Source organism: the organism of the source record quoted next, unplaced genomic scaffold (genome assembly GCF_019419815.1).
Source record: "Pyrus x bretschneideri cultivar Hongxiangsu unplaced genomic scaffold, Pyrus_bretschneideri_v1 Contig22, whole genome shotgun sequence".
Classification (NCBI taxonomy): Eukaryota; Viridiplantae; Streptophyta; class Magnoliopsida; order Rosales; family Rosaceae; genus Pyrus; species Pyrus x bretschneideri.
Genome location: NW_025999524.1, coordinates 1,448,773 through 1,475,685, shown reverse-complemented (window position 1 = coordinate 1,475,685; position 26,913 = coordinate 1,448,773). Strand labels below are relative to the sequence as shown.

Below are 26,913 nucleotides of genomic sequence, written 5' to 3'. Positions count from 1 at the left end.
TGCTGGAACAGGGATTTCATTTATACTACTATTGTGTCCTTCCTTAATGTTAGTAGACGAAACGAAGGGAAAACAAGATTCATGTTCTAGTGTGGTACGGACAATGGGATCATGCCGGAACATTTGACATAGTTTGAATATCATCACACCGAGGGGAAAAACTTGTTAAGGTTGAAAGGTAGGGAGTAGAATTCCTCGCTTCTTGTATCCGTCTTGAAAGATCGGAACCTATCCCACCAATGCATGCCACGGTCTTTCCTTGTCGCGTTGTCCTTGCGGTGTAGCGTGATGTCCAAGAACATTGCCAAGAAACCGGCAACAAATGGTTCGGAAGAGAAAGGAACGTTGATCATATCATTGAACTGCAAAATAACATAGGGAAAAATGAGTCACTAATCTCTTGCACGAGGCATGGGACCGAGACAAGAAACATGATATGGACAGGAATGGTTTTGTTTCGTACCCATCTTGCTCCAGTGTGCACCGGGCCGTAGCCTTTAACAAGGGTGTATTCGTTGAAATATTGTGGAATCGACAAGCCCATGTAAATCGAGAAGCCTAAGATAAACTTTGTCCTAAAACTGTTGAGGTTGCAAAATTGAAGCAAGGAAAGACCTGCTGAACCTGCTCATGGACAATTATGGATAAATACATTAACCGACCTTCCCGACAAGGTCTAGTATCAAAAGCGGACCCATCAGTTGGCAACACATACCTACATAAGCAAAGAAAAAGCAATACAATGCTGCAATGATGGGTGCCGGAATTGAGGCAAAGACAGCTCCAAATTTTCCTGAAAACCGATGTTTGTTTAGCGCACATATAAGGAGAAAGATGACACAGGAATTGTACTGTAATTCACTTACCAAGTATGGAAAAGAAGATCATGAAACAGGCTGATATTTGAACCACCCTTCGGCTACCAACCCGTGTCAATGCTAACAAACCAGCATTTTCACTGGAGATAAATTCAACAGTTTTCAGGCCAATCGGGAAGATAATCAATAGTCAGGTAATCATTGCTAAAGGTTTTTTCTAGATATGTACGGGTGCAAAAGAATCTTACACAGATACTGAAGCTCCATTCCCAGTGCCAAATATACCACAGAAAAGAATTCCCACTCCCTAAAATCAAAAGAACGTTGTGAAGAATAAATATGTTCGCTCAGTTTATAAAGAATAATCTTGAAATTTTAAGTATGAAACATGCAATCGTATGTGATTACCTGCCAACCAACACCGCGGCTTAAAATAGAAGGCGGCAGTGGAGTTGCACTAGCATACCTTGCCACAGCAATAAAGGCACCGGTGGACTGTTCAACCATAAAACTTACGTTACGACAAACAAATCATAAGGAATGATGCATCAATTTGATCGTCCAAATATTAACGTATCCACGATAACAAGAACAGAGGTAGGCAGACCTCTACAAGGGCAACAAATGAAACAGCCATCATTGCAAAAGCTTCTCCAGCATCGAATGTGGGAGCACCCCATTGAAAGGGATATGGAACTCTTATCCTGAAAAAGCATTAAACAGTCAGCATCGAAAATGAACAATGACGTACTGCAAAGCATCATAAGTTATAGAAGGAAGCACCACAAGAGAATTACCATGGAGCAGCACCTATAATACCAGCACGATCAGTTCGACAGGTTAATTGAGTTGTGGGTGCTGTGTTCTTATAGGCCCCACCCACAGTAAGCAGGTGAGCAGTAAATCCACACAATGGTCACCGAAAATAAAACAGCAAAGCGATCAAAGACGTGTGTTTCACTGCGCATTAAGTGAGGTATGTACTGGAGAAATTCATTAGATCAGTACACTTCCATACAAATGTTTCTACTGAGGTGATCCCCAGTGGCTATTGTTAAATACTGTTGTGAAAGTCCTACAATGGACGAAGGAAAAGAATATCAAATGACAAAAGAATACCTGAGAAAATATCAGTAACATGACGAGTTGCGGTAGTCCAATCTCCACGCATTTTGCAAACTAGACATCCGAAGCCAAAGTTAATAACTTAGTCAAATGAAAGAAGGGTGGAAAAAAAGGAACATGTTAATAGGTAATCTCGTCACAACAAAGGAACATGTAGATGCATACCACAGGAAAACCAAACTCGTATAGCCCAAAGCCTGACAAAGCAACCAAAGGAACAGCGGCAAGCGGACTTAGGAACCTGGACAAGTAGAAAGAAACAATAATTAATCGACAACACATGTTTAAGAGGCCTGTCACATTATAAAGCACAAATGAAAGTACCAGCTCAATATGTGCTATCAGTTTAAAACCATAATCTCAATCCATATACTCATGAATGTTTCATTTGATTGTAGTTTGACAGTAAATTTGGCGATTTCAGTGAACAAGCAAAACTTGAAAGAGACAATCAATGTCGGGCTCACTAATGCACTTATTACAACAATGCAACTGAAAACAAGTGGTTAAGTCTAATCATACGGCAGAAGTTTAACAAACCTTGCCATATTGCGCCAAAGGCCACTGAAGCCAACAACAATCTGCAGAGTTGAGGCAACAATAAGTGCACCCTGGGTTCCACGCATTATCTTCTCAAATTTCTGCATACCCATCATAGAACATGTCAAACGCTGTTACATTGATGTAAAACACAGTATTAATAGAAAAGCACAGGTGAGATTCCAATGAAACAACCTCCTGGGGGTGCACAATGTCACTATACCGACCAGCCAAGATAATCGAAATGGTTGTTGGCACGTAGGTATAAGATGCTCCAATCACTGCAGGTAAACGAGTCCCTAAGAATGTTTGAAGCAATGTGTTTAATCCAGCAACAAACAGTATAGTCTGAATCATTTTCGCTTTCTCCCCCTATATGGAAGGTGGAAAAATTTGTCAGATACCCAAGAGTCACATGATCCGAGAACAGATTGGCATCTCGGAAAGAAGAATGATCAAGAATGGTTAATTGCATCTATCAATGTAAAAGCCTTACATTTCCTCCTCCCATCTGAGGAACAAGGAACGTGGGAATAAGAACCGTTGTGCCAAGCATCACCAAGTAATGTTGGAAACCAAGTAGGATGGCTTCAGCTGCATAGAGAAATAATTCCACAATTAAGCACAAGAATCACGTTTGGAAACAAATGCTAGTAACAGTATAAATGAATAAATAAGTACCTATCTAGGTGAACAATTCTCGTTTTTCCAAATGTGTCCCACTCCCACCCAACAAACAGAACATAAACATACATACAAAAACAAAATTCTAACTGGGATTCATAAAACTGAACGCGGGATGATCGACACGAAAGCTAACATCACCACTGGCGCCGCATAACAACGTATTAAACAAACGAAACGACTCCAACTTGCAGAGTAAATCCTTTTAACAGAGAAAATGTCAACAACGATGAAAGAGAATTATGCACTCACGCCAAGGAGGAGGACTGGTAATGCAGTAGGAAATGTTTGGCAGCTGATCTTTGACCGGATGAGGCTGTAGCTCCTCCTGTTTCGGCGGCGGTGCATGTCCACCTCCTGCCATTTTCTTCTCCTGTTTCCTTCTCTCTACAAGAAATCCAAAAAGTATCAGGTTGTCACTCAGCATAACCAAAATTCTAGAAACAATAAAAATAAAAAACCCAAATTCTCAAGGCACCAAAAACCAACTTGAATCCCACTAAAATAAACACTTGCCAAATTTGAAAATTTACAAAAATAGGAACAAGGATTATTACTACAGGGGAAGAAACAAAAGATTCTTACTTTTTGAAGAAGCTAAATGGACAATACAGAAGACAAGTTCTTGCAGTGAGAAAAACTCCAAAACTCTGGTCTTACAAACTTTGTGATGAAAATGTGAGATGGAGAGAGAGGTTTACGACTCAAAAGAGTCCCACTTGGGCTTCAAGAAAACACTAAAGTGAGTGTGAAGATGTGGAGAAAACTGAAAAGCAAAAGGAGGAGGGAAATTGAGAGCCTTCCCCTTTCAAAAGCTAAAAAAAGAAAAAAATTAAACTCAAAAAATAAAAATAAAAATACTTCTCTGACCCAAAAGGAATCTCTTCAAATATTTATCTTTGATTTTTGTAATGTGGATCGTCTTTCTTTTTCCTGAATCACGTAAGGATGAAGCTTCGTGTAAAAGCAGCTTCTCCACCGTCACCTTTACTAATCTTTATTGCCATTAAAGCTCTTTGGGAAGAAAAAGAAAACTCCTTCTTTTGTATAATTTTTTTTAAATTTAGTGGGTAAAAGAAGTTTCTATTTTGCAGAGTGTGCAGATTACAATATTGAAATTTGCAGAGTGTGAAGAGAAGAGAGGTCAAATTTTTTTTCTTTCTTCATACCTAGTTTTTGCAGGAGTTCCTGAGAGTGATGGGAGTGATCAGTAACCTTCAGTCCTTTTGTTTGAGTGTACTAGTCAAACTGCATAGACAGTATCGAAGTCTCCTTCGATTTGTCTGAGTGAACTTTCGGTTCAGGGCTTTTGCATATATGACACTTGGACAGTCAAGTTCTGAGCTTTCCGTAGAGGGACAAGAAATTTTTAGTTGCGACGAAAACACAGCACCACGTGTTTTTATACAAGTGGTGAAAAATTTTAATTTTTAAGTTATTAACATTTTAACACACATAACCCATAACCCATCATTTATATAGGGACACGTAGAGTACCACCTCGTATAACGGTTACACTGAAAAATCTCCCCTAGAGGGACTGTGCCACCATTTTTCTCACATATAAACTCCAAGGAAAGGATTCGGAGGATCATTTTTCTGGGAATTCCACGATCATGACAGTTCATTGTACATCGTGCTGTCAGAAATAATTTAAAATTTAAAATTAAATATAAATAGTACCTAACGAAAACTAACCGCATGATATACTGATCACAAGATCCCCTGAATCCTCAGGAAAAGGATCCGCCGAGGATCCTTTTCCTAAACTCCAAAGAAAATTTTACTTTTCTCAAAATCTGGTTTCCTAGCGTGGAAAAGAACTACATGCAACTCAAACGCTAAACTGATATTATTCTAAATTAATTACGAGATGTTAGAAAGCTAAAACACATGAAGATGCGTAATAGTTATGAGACAGTCCGAATATTAGTTTGATGACCTTCCCCAATGTTAAAAATACATATTTGTAAATAAAACTAGTTTTGTGAGTGAGTCTCTCCAAACTAAGTTTCACATTGGATCCAAGTTCCAACTAAACTTAGGTTCATACGTGAAGAACATTTAAGACTTTACATTTGAGAGAGTTTAAAGATTTAAAGGGGGAAATTTTAGCTCTTCTGATTCTATATTTTAATTTATTTATTTCCATCACGTGATGACAAATGAATAAATTACGTAACAAAATAAATTGAACACATTATACAACTAGTTGTAAGATATATTCTCTCCCCGCAGTCCTCAAGAAATGTGAAGCTTTGGGACCAAGGGGATGCTGGTAGTTTCGGTTGAAGAATGACCAAGATTGAAGAACAAGATGCCAAAGAAAATGGTCCAATTAGTGACCCAAATATTCGTAGTTAGTCCTTAACTTCTGTTCCTGGAATTTGTATGGGAACATATCCAAAATTCCAAACAACCAAACGTTCCACGTATGTAAATCAAATTAAATTAAGTTAAATTATTGGTTCATGTGAAGCTTCCAATGTTTTCGGTGGATAAAAGATTGAAATTGTCTTTTACTAAGTTCGAGTCTGGTTGGTGTCAATTCAGAGATGATTCTGACTTTCCTTCCAAGTAATTAAATGAAGTAAAAAAAAAATATATATATATATATATCAATTTTTTGTATTCCCAAGCCACCATAAAAGGATCCAGGACGAACTTAAAGATAAAAAAAAATTCAAATATTGAGTGAAAGAGGCATCGGAGTTCTTAGTTTGTATAGATAGGCCACCAAAATAAATTAATAAAAATCGTCGAATTCAATTTGAGTAGTCCAAATTATCTGATTCTTAAAACCCTACAATGAATCCGGAGAAGTTCTTTGTCCCCACAAAAGGCCCCATCTTTACCTTCTTTTCCGTAACCCCAAAACATTATATAAATAGATTAAGTAATCAACTTTATAAAAGAAGAAAAAGAGAAAAGAGAAATAGCTGTAACAAACTAGAAAAGCTTACTCGTCAGCCATATAAAATGAGAGGGATGGCATCCCTCCCCTTACTTAACTAAGAATCGAAGAAGAATGATTGCTATGATTTGCTTAGTTAAGTTCACATCATAATTCCATAATCATCTCCTTAGGAGAGATTCTTAAGTCCAATCCGCCATTTAGGGCACCGAACACAATTGAGTGGGACCGAAAGATGAAGGTGTGGTCCAAAATAGATGGAAATTTTGTGGTCTGTGTACACGGTAAGACAATAACATTGTTCAGATGAACGCACTAAAAACTTATACTCTTCTTATTAAGAACTAGAATTTTAAACACAACTATATTTATCATTTTGTGCCTATTTCTTTTCTCGTATACACTTGATTGCACTTAAATTTTTTTGGCTCGTTGGGAGATAGTTCAACAAATGAAACCTCCTTTGTCTTTAAAAGCTGTAGCCTGCTGGGCATAAGCATAATTGTCATAATTTCCAATGTTTCGTTAAAGCCCTAAAGGAAACTTCAAAGTTGTCTTTCGGCAACACGAAATTCTGAAAACGGTCACTTGTGCTTTGACCTTTCAGACTGGATGGCCACCGTCTATGCAGATTTGGAATTTAGATAGTAAATCAATCTTAGTACGTAGATGTAAACCCATCAATTCCATCCAACCACCTATCAGTATCCATTATTATTTCTAGTGTCAACTGCCAACTTCACACAGATGAATTTATACTCAAACCTCGTATCTTCAAAATCACACGCAACGTTGTAAAAATCTAGTATTCACAAGCTTAGGCAGGGATATCAAGAAAACGCCTTTGCTCAACAGTAGTGGACTATATACTCGTCTAGGCGTTTACACAGTGCGCAGAGGCATAGTCGAGACGCCACTTAGGCGTTTGGATTTTTTTTGTTTTTAAAAACTTCTCAAATCCAAAACATGTCGTTTTGGGCAGGGTTTTTATAAAACTCAAAACTCGTCTCTCTCTCACGCCTCGAGGCTATTGTCTAAACGAGGCTATCTATGAAACGCCTTGGTTTCGACTTCACTTTTTAAAACATTGATCATACAACAATGTTTTGGTTCTACTAAATTGTACTACAGTTTGGACGGATAATCAATGATTCAAAACTACCATTAGGGGGTTATTTACTTACTAGCCAATTAAATGAGCTAGAATAAAATCAGCTTATATTTAGCCTTTTTATTTTTGAGAAATGAGTTTCACTCCTGTTTCCTCCACTACACATTTGTCAAATGTTTACAAAAGTGTGTAGAAAGTGAAAAGAGGTACATGAAAACCGTAAACCATTTTTATTTTTATCTTGTGGCGAAGAATGCTTTTTGCTTTAGAGAACAATGGTTAAAAGAGTTTTATGACGAGTCAATTTCCCGACTAAATTCGAACTTCCCTACTAACCCCCGCCCCTTCAAGTTCACGATCATCCACACGTTGTCGCGTCACATGTGGAATAGCAATGGGCATGCATTTTCTTTTCAAAAAAATACTTGCCTCTTACAGATATTCGTCCGTGTCGACAAATTACACTTGTTATTTCCTTCCCTTGTGTGGGAAAATGCCACTATGAATATCTCATCACCATATTAGTTTATTCAGGCCATATAAAAGCCCAAAACATGAATGGAGTGGCCACAATTCCAAGCCCAAAATACGAAAGGAGTATTTTACTTGGTTAATTTGTTCTTTCCACGATGTTGTGTTTAGGGGTTTCTTTTACATATAATACTTAATACAAATTCAAAGAGACAATTCCCAAATATATGGAGTAAGATTCTCTTCCCTCTTATTTGAACAGCCACGATAACATCTTGTGTTGACTTCTTTACAGAGAGAGAGACAGAGTGGAAAGTGTGAGAGGAGGAGGGAAGAGGAGCGGAATTGGGGGGAGAAAAACCTACTCCCAAATATATTGATGCATTATTGGTCTGCTTGGATTCTTCTTCGAATCGACATATCTATAAGATCCACCCTCAAAAGTAGCAACACTAGTTTACTTGAGAGTTTAGACTCAACTGAACAAACAAATCCCACAGCCAGTTTGACATCCAGATATAAACCTTTTACATTTTCCAACTTTGGTACACTCCTCACCACCTCCTCGCCACCTCAACCAATCTCTACATGATTTTCCAGTATATTTCGGTGTATTCTATACTCTGGGGGTTTCAACTGTTATATCCTTGGTCAAAGATACAACAACCAAAATCTAACGTTTAAAATCTCCTAGGTATAGAATGTAACTAACAAAGATGCTGTTTGACTAACACCTGGGAAGAATATAAATAACAAACAGATCCACTAAACCAAAATGCAAATTTTCCATCAATCTAAAACAAAGATAAATTGACATCTCTTTCTCCTATTAAACATTATGTACAAGGTGCCTTCGGGAATAGACTATATTGACTTCTTTGTTTCTTTCCTTTCAAAGTCACGTTTGTTTTGGATTTGTTTTCTTCCAATTTTTCTAGTTAAATGTATACCGCATTGTGCTACTCTTGAAGCTATGTGTGGAAAAGCCATAAGGTTAAAAGGTATTCTGGTATACACTGCAGCACACGATTATCTTTATTTCAACAGAACGTAAAACCTAAACAAATTCAAACTCATTCTAGTTTTCTAAGTCCCATCAGATCACTTGTTCATAACATAACAATCGTGCGATATGCACAATTATATAACATGTTCCCAAATATTCAATAGGTATAACTGTAACGATGTTGGTATAGAACTCAATGTGAGCACAACAAACTGTCTCAAGCTCAAAAGAACAGCACTAGCAAACACAATAGATGAGCATATTGTTCGATAACCAAAGAATAGCAACAGATCTAGATATGCAACAATTTAGATTGATCCTTTGATTCATGCATTCAACTGTCTCAAGTGAACAAATAACAAGTTCCCTGATGAAGGCCGAGTATACGAACATACCCATCATCACTTATCGCTCGAGGGAAAATTCTTTTCCTATCAGGCAATCAGGTGCAAACGTTAAAACCATCATTGACCACCGCCACGAGTTTGTAACCTCCTCCTCTCCAGCTCAAGCTAAAACAAAAATCAAATATATTAGTGGATGACCATAGCATGCTCGGTCTATGTTTCCCTTATGAAAAATCAATCTAAAATATAGTGGCATTCTGCAAGTATCTTACCACTTTCTTCACCCGCTCATTGGCAGCAGGAGTTCCTCCACTGACAGACTCAGGAGTATATGGACTGCTTACTCGGACCTCATTCATCACAACTATGACAGTCTTGTCCCAGCGCACTGGAAGCCTGATCATCGTCATGATCAATGGCACTCAGTCCACAAAAAGTAAATTTTCCAAACTTGTAAATTATAAACTTCCTACCAAACCAAGGACTGATCTAAATCGTAACTAAAGTCTAAAATTTACATTTTGCATCCCTGCTCATGCAAGAATCATAATCATTCAAAAGTTCTCCAAACAATGAATATGCCACAAAAATGACGGCCTATCCATGCTGACCCAAAACCTCGTAATTTCCTAATCTTCAGCTACTCAAAAGTCCAATTCTTACTAGAAAATCCGATACAATCAGTTTCATGCAACAACATTTACACTTTAGAGTAAAATGGGTTGTTTTTTATGATACCATGGTGCAGAAACCGGTATCCTCACAGTTTTAGTTGCAACAAATCAGCAAGAACTCAGTAAAAACAACTCACGTCTTAGACAAGGCATCGAAAATGTTCTGCGCCTGGGCGGTGACCCCGACGCCAATCCGCTCCGACTCCGCCTCTGCTTGCCTGCAATCAAACACAAAAATACCCAAGACTTCATCAATCATCACTCAACAAAATTCCCAATTGGGGCATCAAATCAATTACCTAATCGCCAGTTCCTCCCTGGCCCGGAGACTATTGAGATCAAGATAACACTTTTTGATATCGAGCGGGTCTTCCGCCTGGCCCAAGTATGACAGCTCCTTTATATAGTTCGCCTTCAGCAGCCGTATGTTCCGCCGCGCTCCGCCTTTCGAACCCTCTTGTGATCCCATAAGTTAAAAAAAATTGCAAGAAAGATCGCATTTTTTTCTAGGGTTTTAGGAAAAATTGAAATGAAATTGATTGAATTGATTAAATTGCGATCGGTGAAAGGATATGAATGACGACGATGTTGGAGGGGCGATCAAAGGTGATGACTTGGCCTTGGAACTCGTCGCTGAGCGTGGTCTTGATGGAGACGAAGCGCCCGATGGCCAACTCCCCCGTGTTGCTGCCATCCATGGCCATGCCTAATTTTTCCCCAAATCGGAGTTCTGATTTGAGATACAAGAGCCCTAGTAATTTTCGCTCTCCTAGTATTTTAGTGGACTCCTTAGCTAAGGTGGGCTTAGTTGCAATCGGCCCAAATATTTGTAATCATGCAAGCCCTAACCACTAGCCTTACTCTCATTAGGGTCAACATTATATTTTGGGTCAAATATTTGTTTTCTTTATTTTATTTAGGGTCAACATTATATTTTGGCAAGACGACATTCTACACTACTATGGTCATGAGAAAGAAATGTGGGAGAGGATGAAACTTTGCCCTAACCACTAGCCTTACTCTCATCGACTTCCTCGTGTTTCTTATTGGTTAAACTATACTTGTGGGAAACAATGGTTTTTTATTTATTTCCCTTTTGGGTGATGAATGGACAAAGATTTTGGGTCGATTACATTCTACTTCAACTTTAACTAGGACAAGCATATTAACAATTATGTAATCAAATTATCGATACTATCAAGAATATAGATGGCATGTTGATAACCATATATATATTAATATTGGATGATCGGACATGTCATATTGATTAAAATGACCTAACCCAAAATATGTCAATATCAAAATTATTAGAATTGGATTGTCATCTCTAGTACTTCAAGTCCTACTTAGTTTATCAAGAAACCAGTTAGAAACGATATTTGCCTTCGATGGTTCTTTGAATCAAATCCAAAACAAGAGAAGGGGTTATATCTCTTTTGAAGAGAGACGTTGTGGTAGCGATTTATGTAAAAAAGTTGAAGTTCAACATTAAATGTAATTAATAAATATACAGACTACTTAAGTTTTTATAAACACATGTTAAGTTCATCGTTTTTCAAATATCGGATTTACACTCTTAATGGTTGGTTTGCATTTCTCATATAAAAATACTTGCCCCACATCCCCATCACTTTGACATCTTGCCATAATCGTGGGTCATCTGAGCTGGCCATCACTCCACGATCCAACCGGGCATGGCGTTGTTTTGATATAAATAATATTTCAATCCATTGCTCATGAACCAGCTAATTGGTAGTTTTTCATTTAATTTTTTGCATGTACCTTAAAAAATCAACTCGAATTATTGCTGTACTTTTTTGCAGCTTCCGTGGTTCTGATTTCTGCCGTTACAATGTTTTTCATTTATTTATCCGTACCATGGTTTGGTTTGGGCCCTTTTCCCTTTGGGGTAGGTATTGCCACAACGTGCATCGTTCGCTGTATGCTGGTCAGTTAGATTGAATAAATTAAAAAGATCGAAAAACAAAGATGAATATAAAACGTGCGTGAGGTAAAAAGAGATGTGCGAATACTAAATAGTATCACTGTAGTTGACTAGCTGGCCCATCATATCACACATGCTTAGGTAGATTGATCCAGCAAGTGCTCCAGATCAAGATGCTGAAAAATTGTGAGTTGAAGGGAAGAGGAAACTTCCCTCCCGATCCAACTCCCAAGCGAGTGAGGAAGTAAAATTGGGTGGCTGTGATAAGTTTTCTAAAAGCATTTTTTATATGTCAACGCATGATTTCGATGCTAAAACGTGTTCTTAATTAATACTTATACGAGGATTGCATCTCACTCATGTATAAAATGTTCTCGAAATTTCTCGATCATAATTTGAATTTGGAATGTGCTATGTACACATCATATTTTATTTTTTACACATTATCTTATTAATTTATATCCATTGATTTTATTCAATTCATCCAATCCGACAATCGAAAATTAAAAAGATGTGTAAAAAGTAAAATGGTCACATCCCTTTAAACTTAGAGCTTACTATTTTAATAGTATGTAGATTATCATTGAACCAAATCTTCATCGACTTAATTCTGATACATTTTAGAATATTTTATACGTGTGCCTTTCTTATTTTTGTCGTTAACATATGTTAAACTACTCCACCGACTCCAGTGGCTTAATCATGTGAAAAATATATGCATATATGTCGTAACGATAACGATGGTGGTGGTGATGGTGATGATGATAGTGGTTAGGGGTAAAGTTTTTTAATTTGTACATGATGATGCTATACATATATCACTTTTTACATTTTACACTTTCTCTTAATTTTTGGTCGTCATATTAAAATAGTTGAAGAGGATCAAAAGATATAAATCAGCATATAATGTGTGAGAAATAAAAATAAATGTGCGGATAACACTCCTCCTTGTATATATGGTCTAGGTGAGAGTAACCTAACTAATGATACAATATGTGGTGCAGGTGCAGCATCCCGCTCTTTTAGGCTTTTTAGATGTTTCACAATTCACATGATTATTATTTGATTTTATAGATGCAATTTGCATTTGTATTACATAGGTACTAAGGGGGTCTTGTATTAGGAGGATGGTTCTCTCCCTTCCTAATCTCTTTTCCCTTCTTTCTCTTCATGCTTGAATGATTACGGTTAAATCACGTTAATATTTTATACAGACAATAAGATAAAAAGTAAAATGTAAAAGGAGGGAAGGGAATGAGATGAGAATAGGAGGGAAGAGAACCCAACTTCCTTGTATTATTGGTATTGTGGAGTGGACACCATCTTGTAACTAGAAGCCTAGACATCTACATCAACACGTATCACTTCATTATATCTTTTAGGGTTATGATCCAACGGATGAAAATACAACTTGCGTGAGATTGTCCTGTACGGTATCAACATTAAGTCATTAACATGTACCAAAAGGGTTTCAAATTAAGGAGTCTTGTCTCTCTTATGAGCGTGTTGTTGCATAGAGCAATTTCATCCACAACTCTCCCTCCTCAAAAGCAAGATTTTGCCTCGCTGCAGTTGAAGGTAAATACCTAATTCGTTGCCTGTATGAGATGTCATTGTAGTGTTGATATAGATGTTGACATGTTTGGACAACATGTTGATATGGTTTTGGTATATCTCCACATCTTGCCAGACTGCTAGTTATTAGATGATTATTAATATGTTGTCGAGTATTTCGCTTCAGCTATGAACAGAGCGGAATCTCCTTAAGAAGAATGTGTCCATGCAAAAGTAGTCTTAGATAATGGATTTCACAACAAAATAAAAGTTTTCATCATCCAATATGAGTAACATTTTGTTGGACTTTACTTTGATTTCGAAGCATACATGGAGCAGGTGACAAATGTCAGACTTGTAAGTTGTAACCCTGGTTTCTTGTTGTAAAGGTAATTCCATTTAGGGCTCAAAGCCATCGATAATTGCAATGACTGGAGAAAAAACGTACTTTAGGGCTCAAAGACGATCTTATCCTCACCAAACCTATGGTTACAAAGGAATATGTGACATGTCCCTCTAAAAGAAGGGCAGTTTTGACGTTTTACTGTCCCAAATTACAGATTATAGTAACCTTACCGACAGTGTACGTACACATCCTAGACAAAAACAAAGAGACCAAATAATTATAGGAAGTGGTATTAACATTTCAAAAATCTTATTTTCCACTCCTTACAAATGTATTTTTCTTTCTAAATATAGAAAGTTTGGAGTGTGGAATATGAATTTTGGACTGCCAATAACAATTCCTTAATTATATTATTTGTTTGAAGAAAGCTAAAAAACCAACCCAAAAAAGATGTTTTAAAAGATAAACGTCTTCCCACTTAGTATTGCAATCTAGTAGTATTCTTCTTTATTTATAAGTGAGAGGTTTATATTTGATTTTCGTTAAAGAAAATTTAAATCAGATTATTGCTAACTTATTGTGAGACTAAACATATTCGGTTTTTAACGTAGTTAATATCATTTATTAAAAAAAAAAAAATGACAACCGTCCCAGAAAAAACAAAAGAAGAAGGGCAAAGCAGAAGTAGAGTCCACATGTTGCAAACAGGTGTGAAGGCAACAATCACAAACCGAAAAACTGGTCTGGATTTGTAATTAGTTGGCCAACCAGAGAGATAATGGGATTTCTATTTGACTGAATCATTCATCCCACAACAGGCTTCTCTCTCTCTCTCTCTCTCTCTCTCTCTCTCTAGAAGCTTAATCCAGCTCAAAAAGCACTTTTCTATCTTCCTCTCAGCTGATAGATCAAGCATTTTACCAGAAAAAAAAAAAAAGCAAAAAATACAGGGACTTTGAAATGGCAAGCCCATTCAAAGACCAATCTCATCACTCATTATCTCTGGCCAAAAAGCTCTTGCCTTATGCAATCTATGTCCTCCTCCCCATTGCTGTAATCCGCTTGTACTTATACACTCCCTCTCTCCCTCTCACCTCCACAGATCACCTCCCTCACTCCAGAGAAATTACCATCTCAACCTCCTCTCCTACTCCATTACCCCACATTTCCTCCTCTCAAGGTACTTACTAAAAGCATTTTTCTGTGCAGTTATCTTTTTCTTTAATTTTTCCAGTTGGATTTGTTTTCTAGGTACTTAAGGCTTGAATCTTTATCATAGATAACAAAGATTTTGCCTTATATTTTTTGTTGGGTTTTTGTTGTGTGCAGAAAAGGCTAAAGAAACTACATCTACATGTGACTACACCAGGGGCAAATGGGTCCATGAAAAGCTGGATCCTTTGTACAATGGCACAACCTGTGGGACAATCAAGGAAGGTCAGAACTGCATCACTCATGGAAGAACTGATTTGGGTTATCTCTATTGGAGGTGGAAACCGAGCAAGTGCCAGCTCCCCAGGTTTGAACCCAGCACTTTTCTCCAACTCATTAGCAACAAGCACATAGCTTTTGTAGGGGATTCCATGGCCAGGAACCAGTTGGAGTCCCTCCTCTGCATGCTTGCCACTGCCTCTCCTCCCAACCTTGTTTACACAGATGGGGAGGAGAGGAAGTTTAGGAAATGGAATTTCCCGTCCCACAATGCCAATTTATCGGTTTATTGGTCACCATTTCTTGTGAAAGGGGTTGAGAAATCACCAAATGGTCCAAATTATAATAAATTGTATTTGGATCAAGTTAATGAAAGGTGGGCCGCAGATTTGGGGGGATTTGATATGATTGTATTGTCAGTTGGGCATTGGTTTTTGCACCCAGCAGTGTATTTTGAGGGGGATGATGTTCTGGGGTGCCATTTTTGCCCTGGATTAAACCACACTGAGATTGGATTCTATGATGTGTTGAGGAAAGCTGTGAGGACTACTCTCAATACCATAATTGAGAGGAGAGGGAATGGGAATGGGATTGATGTGGTTCTGACGACGTTTTCGCCTGCGCATTTTGAAGGGGAATGGGACAAGATTGGGGCTTGTTCAAAGACCAAACCCTACAAGGAGGGGGAGAAGCAGCTTGAAGGGATGGATGCCGAGATGAGGCAGCTTGAGGTGGAAGAAGTGGAAGCGGCCAGGGCAAATGGGAAGAAATTCGTAGGGTTTAGGCTGGAGGCATTGGATGTGACAAAATTGTCCTTGATGAGGCCAGATGGGCATCCAGGGCCTTACATGAATAAGTTTCCATTTGCTGATGGGGTACCTGAGAGGGTGCAGAATGATTGTGTGCATTGGTGCTTACCAGGGCCTATTGACACATGGAATGAGATTCTGCTGGAGGTTATGAAGAAATGGAAACAAAGGAAGTGAATTGAGGAGAAGAACTTTCATGTAACGGTGATGCTACTGTGGCGGTATTCCAAGCCGCACTTCAATGTTGGAAAATTAGCTTTGACATTGCGTGATTGGTTTGGAATAGTGACTCGATGGCATCCCTGTTGTTGGTAAGTTTCTTTCGAGAATTAAGGAGAGCAAAATGAGTTATTACTGAATCAGATTGATGGGTTTTGTTTGTTTGTTTCATTCTTATTCCCAGTTTGTGTGGTGGTTACGAATCTGGGAGAAGGCCAAATGAAGGGGAAGACAAACTGCATTGACTGTTGTTCTGTTGTAATGGAAGAATGAGTTGATTGTAAGATTTGTTGGAGAAGGTTTGAGAGGGGCGCGGACAAAAACGTGAGTTACGCCGGTTGGTCAAGGTGGTGTGTTTGCTCCGTTACATCTAAGTTCGAAACTCTTGTCACGTTGACTACAATTTTCAGCCTTCAAATTCTGTTCCAATATTTTGGGAATTTGTGTGGTTGCAAGTTTGTATCTTTTAAATGTGTCTTGCTTCCCAACTTTTATGGACATTTCTAACCTGAACGAAATGGAAATACCTTAAATTTTTCGAAGTAATATGTCATAATTCGGAGTACTCTTGGGCTCGATTGGTATTCTATTTGAGTTCCACCTTTTTAACTCGAAAAAAATTTTGAGTAACAATTCAAGATTCTTGTTTGGTAGGCAATTCCTGAAAATACAGTTAAAAAAGAACTCAAACACAAAAGCCTATTTGTTAAAAACACAAAAAGTATGTTTTTAAACATTTTGGATCTTGCCTCTCTCTGTTGCATCCCTCTCTCGAAGGCCAAGACAAATCGACGGTGATGAACAATCGGAGAGAGAAGAATCACAGATTCGATTTGTTTCTCTTGCGATTTTAAAGTTAATGAATTTTAGATCTGAAATCAATGACGCGATAGGCCTCTCTTGCCGCAAGGGAGAGAGATATGGGACTGGCCGCGGCTTTTGAACGTGGATCTGGATCTCAGAAATCCTTATATTGTAACTGTTCATCATTTTTGTTAAATATTATTTATATTTAATTTTAAAAAAAAAATTTAAAATAATTTTTATCGTAATTATGTAAGGTTTCCATACTATCATTTTAGATAAATTATTTTTTGTTGGTCTTATTATATCTTAGTGCGAGGAGGGATGGACAGTTGGGAGATCGTACCGGGTGTACGAAAGTTTTGTTTTTTCTTTTGAGGTTCTAAACTTTATAATTTCGTTTTAAGAATGAATTTTTTAGTAGTTTGAGAAGTTGACTGCTAAACATGTTCTTAAATTTTAAAAATTTAAATCAAATTAAGAAAAATTAATTTTTGAGTTCAATTTTTAAGTAAGATGTCAGATAGTTGATGTCAAAGTAGCCTTTCGATGCTCAAAACATCCAAAGTTGCTTTAATTGGCTTCACTAATTTTACATTTTAATAAAAGTTGATCGTATAATATATGATTAAAAAATCCTCAGAATCTAAGAGAAGATCCGAGGATCTTCTTTTCTTGAGATGTCTGTCAATTCAAATGTGATTTGAACTCCACACAAAGTAATCAACTGTTTCGCTTCCATCCTCCACTGTGAGTTCTATGGCCGCAACTGTTTCACTCTCGTTCTCTTTAGATCCACAGCACCACCACCACTGCCATCTCTACCACTTCAGTCCCCGCCAAACCCTTCCCTTCCCTCCGTCAACCTCCTCATCTCTTAGTCTTCCCCCCAAATACCCACTTTCTATTTTCCCCAATTCGGACCGTTTCTCCTTCAAGTCTTCCTCCTCCCCATCTCGTTCTCCCACTACCACCACCGCTACTGATTCCACTACTACTGATTCCGCCACCACCACCAATACTGATTCCGCTGCTACTACTTCAACAGCTTCGTCATTCCTTGAATACCCACTTCGAACATGTAAGTTTCTGAGCAATGAAGAGCTCGAGCAGCTCAAACTCCTCGAGGGTTTCAGGTATTACCAGGAATTGGAATCTGGGTCGATGTGGATTCGGGTGATGAGGCCGGAAGAGTTGGACATCACCGTTGGGTTGCTCGCCGAGTCGTTTGCGGAGTCGATGCTTTTGCCTTCTGGGTACGTGTCTGTGCTGGGATACTTGGTCAAGCAGTACTTGTTTGAGAGAATGGAGCTGCTTCCCTACACTGCCACGCTCATGGGGTTTTACAGAAGAAAAAAAGAAGAGGAAAAGGCAGAAGAAGAACAACTGGAAGAAGTAGAAGATGAAGTTGAGCTTTTGGCGGGGACTGTGGAAGTTTGCTTTAACAAAAAGGGGGCCAATGCTTCTCCTCCCACACCAACTCCTCCCAAGAATTCGCCTTATATAAGTAACATGGCCGTGAAAAAGTCGCTTCGGAGGTTCGTTTTGCTTCCCCAATTGAAGCTTTTACTTTATCATTTGTTTGTTTCTTAGGCTTGTTATAACTTACAATTGGAAATTTGGGGTCCTTATGTGCTTGTCACAATTGTATTGCATTGCATTTTTGTCGTAATTCGCAGATTGAATCCATTGAGTTTTTGTAATTTTATTGTTTTTTGAACTGACTGATCACAGGACTACTCATCATACAACACTAGTTAAAAAAAAACAAACAGCCTTTTCTTTACGGTGTTGCGAATGGAGCTAGATTTAAGATATGGTTTTGTGAATTTCAGGAGGGGCATTGGCTGGCATCTTTTGAAGGCAAGCGAGGAACTAATCTCGCAGATGAGTTCCTCAAGAGAGGTGTACTTGCATTGCAGGATGATTGACACAGCTCCATTCAACATGTATAAAAAAGCAGGATACGACATTGTAAAGACAGATAACATTTTGGTTATGTTGCTGTTGCAGAGGCGCAAGCACTTAATGTGCAAGAAAATTCCAGTGTTAAACAGCTTTTCGGAATCAGATACGTCATGCTCTGAAGAGGAATCAACACCATGAATGTATATATGTGAACATCATAATATGTGTCTCTGAGGTACACATGCAGTTACTGCCACAATCTTTTTTTGTAGAATGCACCGATAAATCATTGTGCAGATATATCTCATACTGTTGCCTTTTCCTTAAATCCAATTTTGTCCAGGATAGATGATTAGAGGCATTGAGGAGGTTGTGAGGATTATCCAGCTCAGTTGACGTCTTTGTAGAATGCTTGATCCTATGAGCCGATTGCTTGCATTTTGTGATGTGTATGGTAGAGTTCTGGCTTGCTGCAGGTAATCTCATCAGGCAAGTCCATTTCTTGTATGCCATATGTAGTACTAGACTCCTAACCTTAATGCAAACATATAGTTCAATGACTATATCCACTCTAGTTTTGGTGCATGTGAGTTAGAAATTGTATATACATAATCCTGAAGTTTAATACAAGGAATATATTTCGGGAGCTTTGAGTGCAATAAAAGTTCTAGAATTTGCTCCAAACAATCCCTCCCTCCCTCCATTTTCTTTTCTAGCTTTGGCGTCTGTTGCTTCAGTGAAGTGCTTTTCTTCTTGAAGAATTTGAGTAAATAGATTAAGAAACGATAGAGATACATGAAATTGTAATATGCTTCTCTCTTGCTTGTGACTGTAAACTCATACGGAAAACATATATAAAGTACAAATTACATATACTCTGAGTTTAACAGTATATAATTTACAATCGCAAAGGTTGTAAAGTTTCCAAAACATAGTGATACAAGAAAATGATCCCCTCTTATCTTTGATTTCATTCATTATTAATTTACGTCGTAGACTCCCTTGGTCTCACCAAGCTTTGAAGATTCAACAATTCTTTTATTAGAAGAAGTAAAGGATTTCAATTTTGTTGTACATAATCTTCACCCTGCAATTAGAACGTGCGTTTATTGGGAGCCACGGCCACTCCCAAGCTTTTCGCATTTGTATAGATTATCAGCTGGAGCTCTTTTACACATTCTGCCATGGAAGGTCTCTCACTGCTCTCAGGACGCACACACCGTGATGCCAGGTTTGCAAACATAGCTATAGATTCCATGGTGTATGAACTTTGACCCATCTCAGAATCTATCACCTTGCGTAGTTTCTTCCGATCATTCAATATGTGTCTTACCTGTAACATATCAACTTTGGTCATGTTTAATGACCTAATATACTTAACCACCATAATAAGTAGGATTAGGAGTGAGAAAAGATTTCCTACCTGTAGCACAAGGTTTTGATCATTTGGTCCCAAGGTAATGTCAACGGCTTGACGCCCAGTCAGAAGTTCAAGAAGAACCACTCCAAATGCATAAACATCACTTTGTAAAGTGAGTTTTCCGGTCTGTTTCCAAATACACCTCTTGTTATATAAGTGTAGCATTGTTTTTTTCTATGAATAATATGATCAAAAATATCTTACGAGCATTCATTTGCGAGTTAAATATATAAAAGTGAAAATTACAGGAAGCAGCATGCATCACAAGCATATATAACGTGGAGCTTATGAAATTTCTGGAGAAAATTCGTCGTTGTGTCGAACTATATTGCTTCTGTTCGCCTATTTTTACAGTACTGAACGCGGAGAAGTTGCAGAATGCATGAAATTTAATAGAATATATTTGTTTGAGAAACAAAACTTTAAATGCAGCCATATGGAGTGTTCAAAGATGCATACCGATGTATACTCGGGATCAAAGTAGCCAAATGTTCCGAGCACTCTAGCAGTCGCTTGTATTTCCTGGCCCTCCGGCATCATCGTGGCAAGTCCAAAGTCCGATATCTGCATGAAATCGTGATTAAATTTCAGCTGCATATGTTCTGTTCAAAGTTCAAAAGCAACCTGACGCAAAATTTCAAATCAAGTAAACTTGTTGTTACCTTTGCTTCAAAGTTGTCGCTTAAAAGAATATTGGTGGATTTGAAATCTCTGTGAACAATGGGAATCCCTACAGCAGAACTAGAATGCAGATATGCTAGTCCCCTTGCTGCTCCAAGTGCCATCTTGAGCCGTCGAGGCCAATCCATTTTCGCTTCCCCAATCGCTGTCATACGATTAAAGATTGTTCTGAAGATTAGCAAACTGATTAATTATTCACATGTTAATTAAGCATGTATATGCATTCCTAGTTGAAAATCCAACCGTTTAAGTGATCTTGTAGGTTCCCTTTCTGCATATATTCATATACCAGAAATCGTTGCTTCCCGTCAGCACAATAGCCGATCAAAGAAACCAAATTTGGGTGTTCAAGTCTGCTCAAGATATCTACTTCGACCCGAAATTCTCGTTCTCCCTCGGCTGCTTTAAAAGGTGGGAGCTCCATTTTTTTTATCGCTGCAACCTTTACATTCCAAAACAGAGTGCATATTAGTATGTGCATGGAAATCTGAGTTCTTCAAAATTCCATAAACTAATTACTAAAGAAATATACCTCTCCCGACCGCAAAGTTCCCCGGTATACACGCCCAAACCCTCCCTTTCCGAGCAAATTTTCCTCACTGAAGGAGCATGATGCCTCTTCCATTTCTTTGAGTGTGAAAATTGATGAGCCATGGTGGTGTCTTTTGGTGAGTTGGGGGGTTTTATCCTCGAGCTGCCAGTACTCCACCGGTTTATAAATCCCTGAAAGGTGATCACACGTAAATCATAACGAAAAGTTGGCATCAAACACTTTGCAAACAAAGCGGCAGGGAAAGAGAAGAACAATAAGAAAAAGAACGTACAGGGGTCTGTAAGGTAATGGGACTTTGATCGCCGGCACTTGTTCCAGGCCGAAACCAGACCAAAAGGCATATAATGGTTCTTAGGTTTGTTTGATCCAGTTTTCTTCTCAGCATTGAGGATTGAAATGCATGGGAGGGTAGAAAACGAAGTCGAAATTTTCATAGTTTGAAAAATACAGAAGAAGAAAAAATAAATTATATTATGAGAATTGGGGCGAGAGTGTACGTATAGAGCAACTGAAGTTGGATTAGGAGAGGAGAGTACTCAACAAATCATCCGCCAATAACCCTAAACGGTAGCTCTCACTGCACAAACAAGTACAACAACAAATTGTATCCCACTAAGTGAGGTCAAGTGTATGGATCCTACAATGCGGCCACTGTGCTCAGTTTTGTGTTAAATCTTTCGTTAGCTCCACCTCCAAGTATTCCATGTCTGTTCTTAGTGTCTCTTTCCAATTCTTCATAAGTCTTCATCTACCCGTTTTGCCTTGAACCTCTGCTTCATAATCACATCTTCTAACTGGAGCATCTATATATCATCAATTCACATGTTATACCACCTTAACCGATTTTCATTCATCTTATCTTCAATTGTGGCCACTTCTATTTTATCTTGGATATCTCGTTCTTAATTATATCCTTTCTCTTGTGTCTACGCATCCAACAAACAAGTACTTGAAGAAAAAGAAAAAAAAGAGAGAAAGGAAAAGTTGGTATTGCTTTTTGCTTGCTTACTATTGGATGATGAGGAAGGTGTTTGACAAGGAAATTGAAGCTACTGCAACACCTTTTTTTGTTACATTTTTAAAATTTTCTCAACGAAAAAAAAACAAAGGGGTTTGCAGTTGAGAGGGTGCTTTCATATGTTTGTCTCATCATTTTTTTTATTGTTTGATTTGCTACTATTTTCTATTATTTGAAAATTTGAAATGGACAATGTAATGAAATTATGAGATGCTCAGAATTAATGCAATTTTTGTCGCAATCAACACCAAAATGGGACCCAAAAAGTTTAGTATTATTTTTGGTTACTCAAGTATTATACTTTTTTTTTCTTCTAGTTGTATGAAAAGGAGGGCGGAGTCGATGGGTAAATAATGCATGGCGTATATTTGACACATCAAACGTAGTTTATACTTAACATTAATATTTATTTTGAAAAGGGTAATGTTAGGGAGGCCAAAATTTTAAATTAAATTTACAAACCAAATAATGTCATCAATAAGAAATAAATACGTTAATCAACACTTAAATAATAATCCAATCATTAACAACCATATCTTTTGATTTAAAATTTAGTTTAAAAATGCTAGAAAGATCAAATTATCCTATTGAAAAATGATAAACACAAACCAATTAATAGAGTGCATTTTTGCTCAACACCATTTAGTGTGGTGTATGTTCACCATCATATTTATCACCGTTAGATGAATTTGAATTTTGAGATTTGTGTTTATCCACTACACGAATCTCGAAATTCAAACTCATCGAACAATGATAAATAAAATGGTAAGTATACACTACACTAAATAATGGTGAGCAAAAATATTCCCCAATTAATATTAACTTTCATGTGTCCTCACACATAACACTAATCAGTTCACCTACTCTCAATTAAAGCACGGACAACATTCTCTGTGATTCATTTGAAAACAGTCTCCATTCATAATGGTTGTGCACTGTCGAGCAAACTCGCCCCTAACTTAGGTGAGTCGCCCTTCTCTATTAATATCATCTTTACAACGAGTAAATAATTTTGAAAAGTTGTAGGAAATGATTGAGTTACAAATTTTAACTGTTGAACGGATCAAAATATATCAAATATTAATAGCATATTTATTAAATAATAAATATTAACCGTTATCGATCGAATATTAGTTATACATCGGATAAATATTGATAACATATCAATTAAATATTATTGTTTTATTGATCAAATATTCCTTTAACATCTTATTATATAGTATAAAAAATTGCCAAAGATCAATTTTGTAGCTACGTTTTAGAACTTTTTATTTTTTTAAGTCATTTCCAACCCAAAGAGCTAAAGATAGCCCCGTCTAGAATTATAATCTTATAAGAAATTATATCTTAGTGACAATGTAGGCCATATTATACATCATCTCCAACCGCATGAGCTAAAAATAGCCTCTTAATAATTTATTAGTTTTAAGTTTAATTTTAAAAATTATTAATTATTTAATTTGGCCATAATTCTAGAACAAAAACACCAATTAAAGTAATGAATAATGCTAGGGAGACTACATATGTAGACAAAATTTTGTAAACTAAATGACATGAAAGTTGATGATTGGATTATTATTTAAGCGTTGATAAACGTGCTCATTTATATTGGTTACACATCATTTAATTTGCAAATTTTGTCTACAAAGTTAGTCACTCCAGTTCCCCTATACTAATTGGGCGGCGTTCTCCTATGTCATACATGATGCGTGTGAATGGTATCAATTTTGGTTGCGTTAGTTATGGAGGTTAATAAAGTGGCAGTTGAGCTAATTCCTACTGAATTTAAGACCTCCAGAGCACTCAAACTAGTATATATATGCATGCCTAATTCTCAGAAATCTCAACCAATTCTCTAAGCGATTAGTCAATTTCCTCTTGTTCTATATAGTACACTCTTGTTCTAGCTCAAGCTAGCTACCACATTTTACATAACAATGACTACATTTGATGGAAAGCTTGAGGTTGAAGTTGAGGTGAAGTCTCCTGCACAAAAGTTTTGGGAAGCCCTTAGGGACTCCACCACTGTCTTCCCCAAGGCATTCCCTCAGGACTACAAAAGCATCGATGTCCTCGAAGGCGATGGCAAAGCTGTCGGATCCGTTCGCCTTATTACATATGCTGACGGTACGTTCATGCAGAATGTTCTTACTAGACTTATGTTATACTTAAATTTACAAATTCATGTCTGAGACTCTGATACAAATTTACAGTTTGACAAAAGAACGTTTTCTTATAAATAGCGCATTTCCTTGCACATAGATTCTGCACTTGTGAAAGTATCAAAGGAGACGATCGATGCAGTGGATGAAGTCGGAAAGGCGTTTGCTTATAAGGTGATCGGCGGAGATCTGCTCAAGTACTACACGAGCTTCAAGTGCGTCCTAACCGTGACTCCCAAGGGAGACGGGAGCTTGGTGAAATGGTCATCGGTGTATGAGAAAGCACACGAACAGGTTCCCGAACCAAGCATCATCAAGGATTTTGCTGTCAAGAACTTCCAGGAGCTCGATGCCTATGTTCTGGCTAATTAATTAATTACAAGCTTAATTGAGCTGGCTTTGGAGATCATTGGAGTTTTCCCTTAATATTTAATGGCCGAATAAATAAGATGAGTCGAAGTTGTATGGATGCTAATGCACAAAGCAGGTTTTATCTGAACCCTAATTTGTAAGCAGCTTGTGCACCCTATAATATTTAAGGTTTTGATCTTTTACTTTTATATGCCAGTAATGTTTTCAGTGTTCGTGTTCCCCTACAGTTTGCTTGCCGTTATGATGATCATGATGTCCATTATTGTTTTGTGACCCGATGATTTTAGGATTTTCGCACGATGATCATGATGTGCATTAGCGTTTTGTGACCCGACGATTTTAGGTTTTTCTCACGTACTTATAAGAAGAAAAAGAAAGATGTCTTAAGTCGCACAAATAAATGATAAAAATAACGTTTTTGTTAGGGGTAAGTTTACAAAAGACAGATGGAGTTGCTGTCATTGGACCCAATAATCAATTCCCTAGTGAGAGCCGACCAACTACCTTGGACGCCCGGATCACATTTATTGGCGAAAAATAATAAAACAAAAGTAAACCGCAAAGTTGATAAAGTTGTTGCAAGGGATTTCTAGTTTATTGGTCGATACTTGCAATTATTCATCCGAAATTCAGTGTTTAATTTTTTTTTAAATAAAGAACAGAAATAAAGCAATGTGATATTCATTAATTACGTGAGAAACTGAAGTAGAAATAAAAGTGGTATATCATTGTGACAAGAGGGAAATTAAAGTACAACGAGATATTATTTTTTGTGTCTATCTTTTTTTTTACGTATAAGTTTTTTTGTCTTAAAAAACAAAAGCATTTATATTCTTTGGCAATAAATAATGAAGTCAATAAGTAAAGATGAAGTTGTTGAGTAAGAACATCTCGAAAAGAAATGTCAAAGTTTTAAATGATTGTTGACGTGACTAATTGTCTATAGATGTTAAATTTCTTTTTTTCAATGAATGTGTCAAATATTTAGTTTATTAATATATTGACCTCATGGTTACATTAAACATTAAAAAATAATTAAAATTGATTTTAGTTTGCATTCTATTGGTGTCAATGGGACTCATACATTAAAAAAATTAAATTAGAAGCTTTTTTTTTTTTTTGTCAAAGAAATTAAAGGCATTTGACTCTATATTTGTTTGCTCTAAAAATGACAATTAGAAAGTAAAAGGTCAAATGACTCAGCTATCACATTATATATGACATCTTTTTGAGAGAACAAGATGATGTCTTTAGTCCTAAATAGGTATTTGACACCTTTTTTCGAAATGGCCTAAAGGAGGCGAAGGCAGATTATCTGCCCTCCTGTTTGGGTGCCCTTCCTATCCCCTGCTATTTTGTGCGATCACGGTTAAGCCACGTCAACATTTTATATTGATATTTTTATAGAGATAATAAGACAAAAATCAATAGAAATATAAAATATTGACGTGACTTAACTGTGACCGCACAAATAAAAATGGATAAAAATGACATTCAAATAGAAGGACAGACAATCTGGCTCTAAAGGAGGCATGCTGTTGTCCTAATTGGAGGACGGGGAGATTTGGATCGATTGTCAAATGGGCCCATGTTGCGCTGTGGTCGTGTAGTTTTTATGGGTACTTCTACGTTGGGTTGTTGTGCGGGACTTTGGGTCTCAAATCGTTTGCCGTCATCATAACGTCTACTAATACAAAGCCTATCAAATCACTAATAACAAGCTACTTATATAATTCATCTACATAATCTTGTATGGATAATATTTGCGTTGCCTTTACAAGGGAATGAACGTATCTTACAATTTGTAAATAGTACATTTTTATTGTATAAATTATATACATTTGTATTCTTAATCTTCATTTGAAGATCATTTTTTAAAAATTTGGTCGAATTAGAGATCGTTAAGTCATCCAAATACACTAAATACATGAAGAATTTATCATGATTATGTTATTATTACTTACACCGTCAATTTATTATGCGCGCACACACACACACACA

General features: G+C 37.2%; 5 protein-coding genes and 1 pseudogene across 7 annotated transcripts; 3 read left to right on the top strand and 3 right to left on the bottom strand.

Annotated features, from left to right (window-relative positions):
* Positions 1–4,010, bottom strand: LOC125477697 (annotated as a pseudogene).
* A 4,820-nt stretch (positions 4,011–8,830) lies between these two features.
* LOC103953497 (protein LSM12 homolog) lies at positions 8,831–10,438 on the bottom strand. Its single transcript, XM_009365233.3, has 5 exons — positions 10,265–10,438; positions 9,990–10,149; positions 9,828–9,908; positions 9,289–9,412; positions 8,831–9,181 (listed from the first exon to the last, which is right to left on the bottom strand). Exons 1-5 carry the CDS (start codon positions 10,392–10,394, stop codon positions 9,134–9,136), a joined length of 543 nt encoding a protein of 180 aa, XP_009363508.2. The 5' UTR covers positions 10,395–10,438; the 3' UTR covers positions 8,831–9,133.
* Positions 10,439–14,338: 3,900 nt separating this feature from the next.
* LOC103953496 (xyloglucan O-acetyltransferase 1-like) lies at positions 14,339–16,559 on the top strand. Of its 2 annotated transcripts, XR_007258690.1 has the most exons (3): positions 14,339–14,715; positions 14,865–16,086; positions 16,179–16,559. XR_007258690.1 is itself a non-coding variant. In XM_009365231.3 (2 exons), the coding sequence occupies exons 1-2, from the start codon at positions 14,496–14,498 to the stop codon at positions 15,950–15,952; spliced, it is 1,308 nt and encodes a 435-aa protein (XP_009363506.2). In that variant the 5' UTR covers positions 14,339–14,495; the 3' UTR covers positions 15,953–16,559. The 2 variants fall into 2 exon arrangements, 1 of the variants encoding a protein (XP_009363506.2); XM_009365231.3 differs by having other exon boundaries at positions 14,865–16,559.
* Positions 16,560–17,507: 948 nt separating this feature from the next.
* LOC103953495 lies at positions 17,508–19,352 on the top strand. 2 transcript variants are annotated; one of them, XM_048585033.1, is made up of 3 exons: positions 17,508–18,336; positions 18,634–18,941; positions 19,055–19,352. In XM_048585033.1, exons 1-2 carry the CDS (start codon positions 17,558–17,560, stop codon positions 18,902–18,904), a joined length of 1,050 nt encoding a protein of 349 aa, XP_048440990.1. In that variant the 5' UTR covers positions 17,508–17,557; the 3' UTR covers positions 18,905–18,941; positions 19,055–19,352. The 2 variants fall into 2 exon arrangements, with proteins under 2 accessions (XP_048440990.1, XP_048440989.1); XM_048585032.1 differs by having other exon boundaries at positions 19,050–19,352.
* A 144-nt stretch (positions 19,353–19,496) lies between these two features.
* On the bottom strand, positions 19,497–21,844 carry LOC125477654 (probable serine/threonine-protein kinase PBL28). Its single transcript, XM_048585034.1, has 6 exons — positions 21,632–21,844; positions 21,340–21,530; positions 21,051–21,249; positions 20,789–20,952; positions 20,586–20,690; positions 19,497–20,252 (listed from the first exon to the last, which is right to left on the bottom strand). The coding sequence occupies exons 1-6, from the start codon at positions 21,792–21,794 to the stop codon at positions 19,800–19,802; spliced, it is 1,275 nt and encodes a 424-aa protein (XP_048440991.1). The 5' UTR covers positions 21,795–21,844; the 3' UTR covers positions 19,497–19,799.
* A 2,374-nt stretch (positions 21,845–24,218) lies between these two features.
* On the top strand, positions 24,219–25,100 carry LOC103953493 (MLP-like protein 423). Its single transcript, XM_009365228.3, has 2 exons — positions 24,219–24,505; positions 24,641–25,100. Exons 1-2 carry the CDS (start codon positions 24,316–24,318, stop codon positions 24,910–24,912), a joined length of 462 nt encoding a protein of 153 aa, XP_009363503.2. The 5' UTR covers positions 24,219–24,315; the 3' UTR covers positions 24,913–25,100.
* Positions 25,101–26,913: the final 1,813 nt, after the last annotated feature.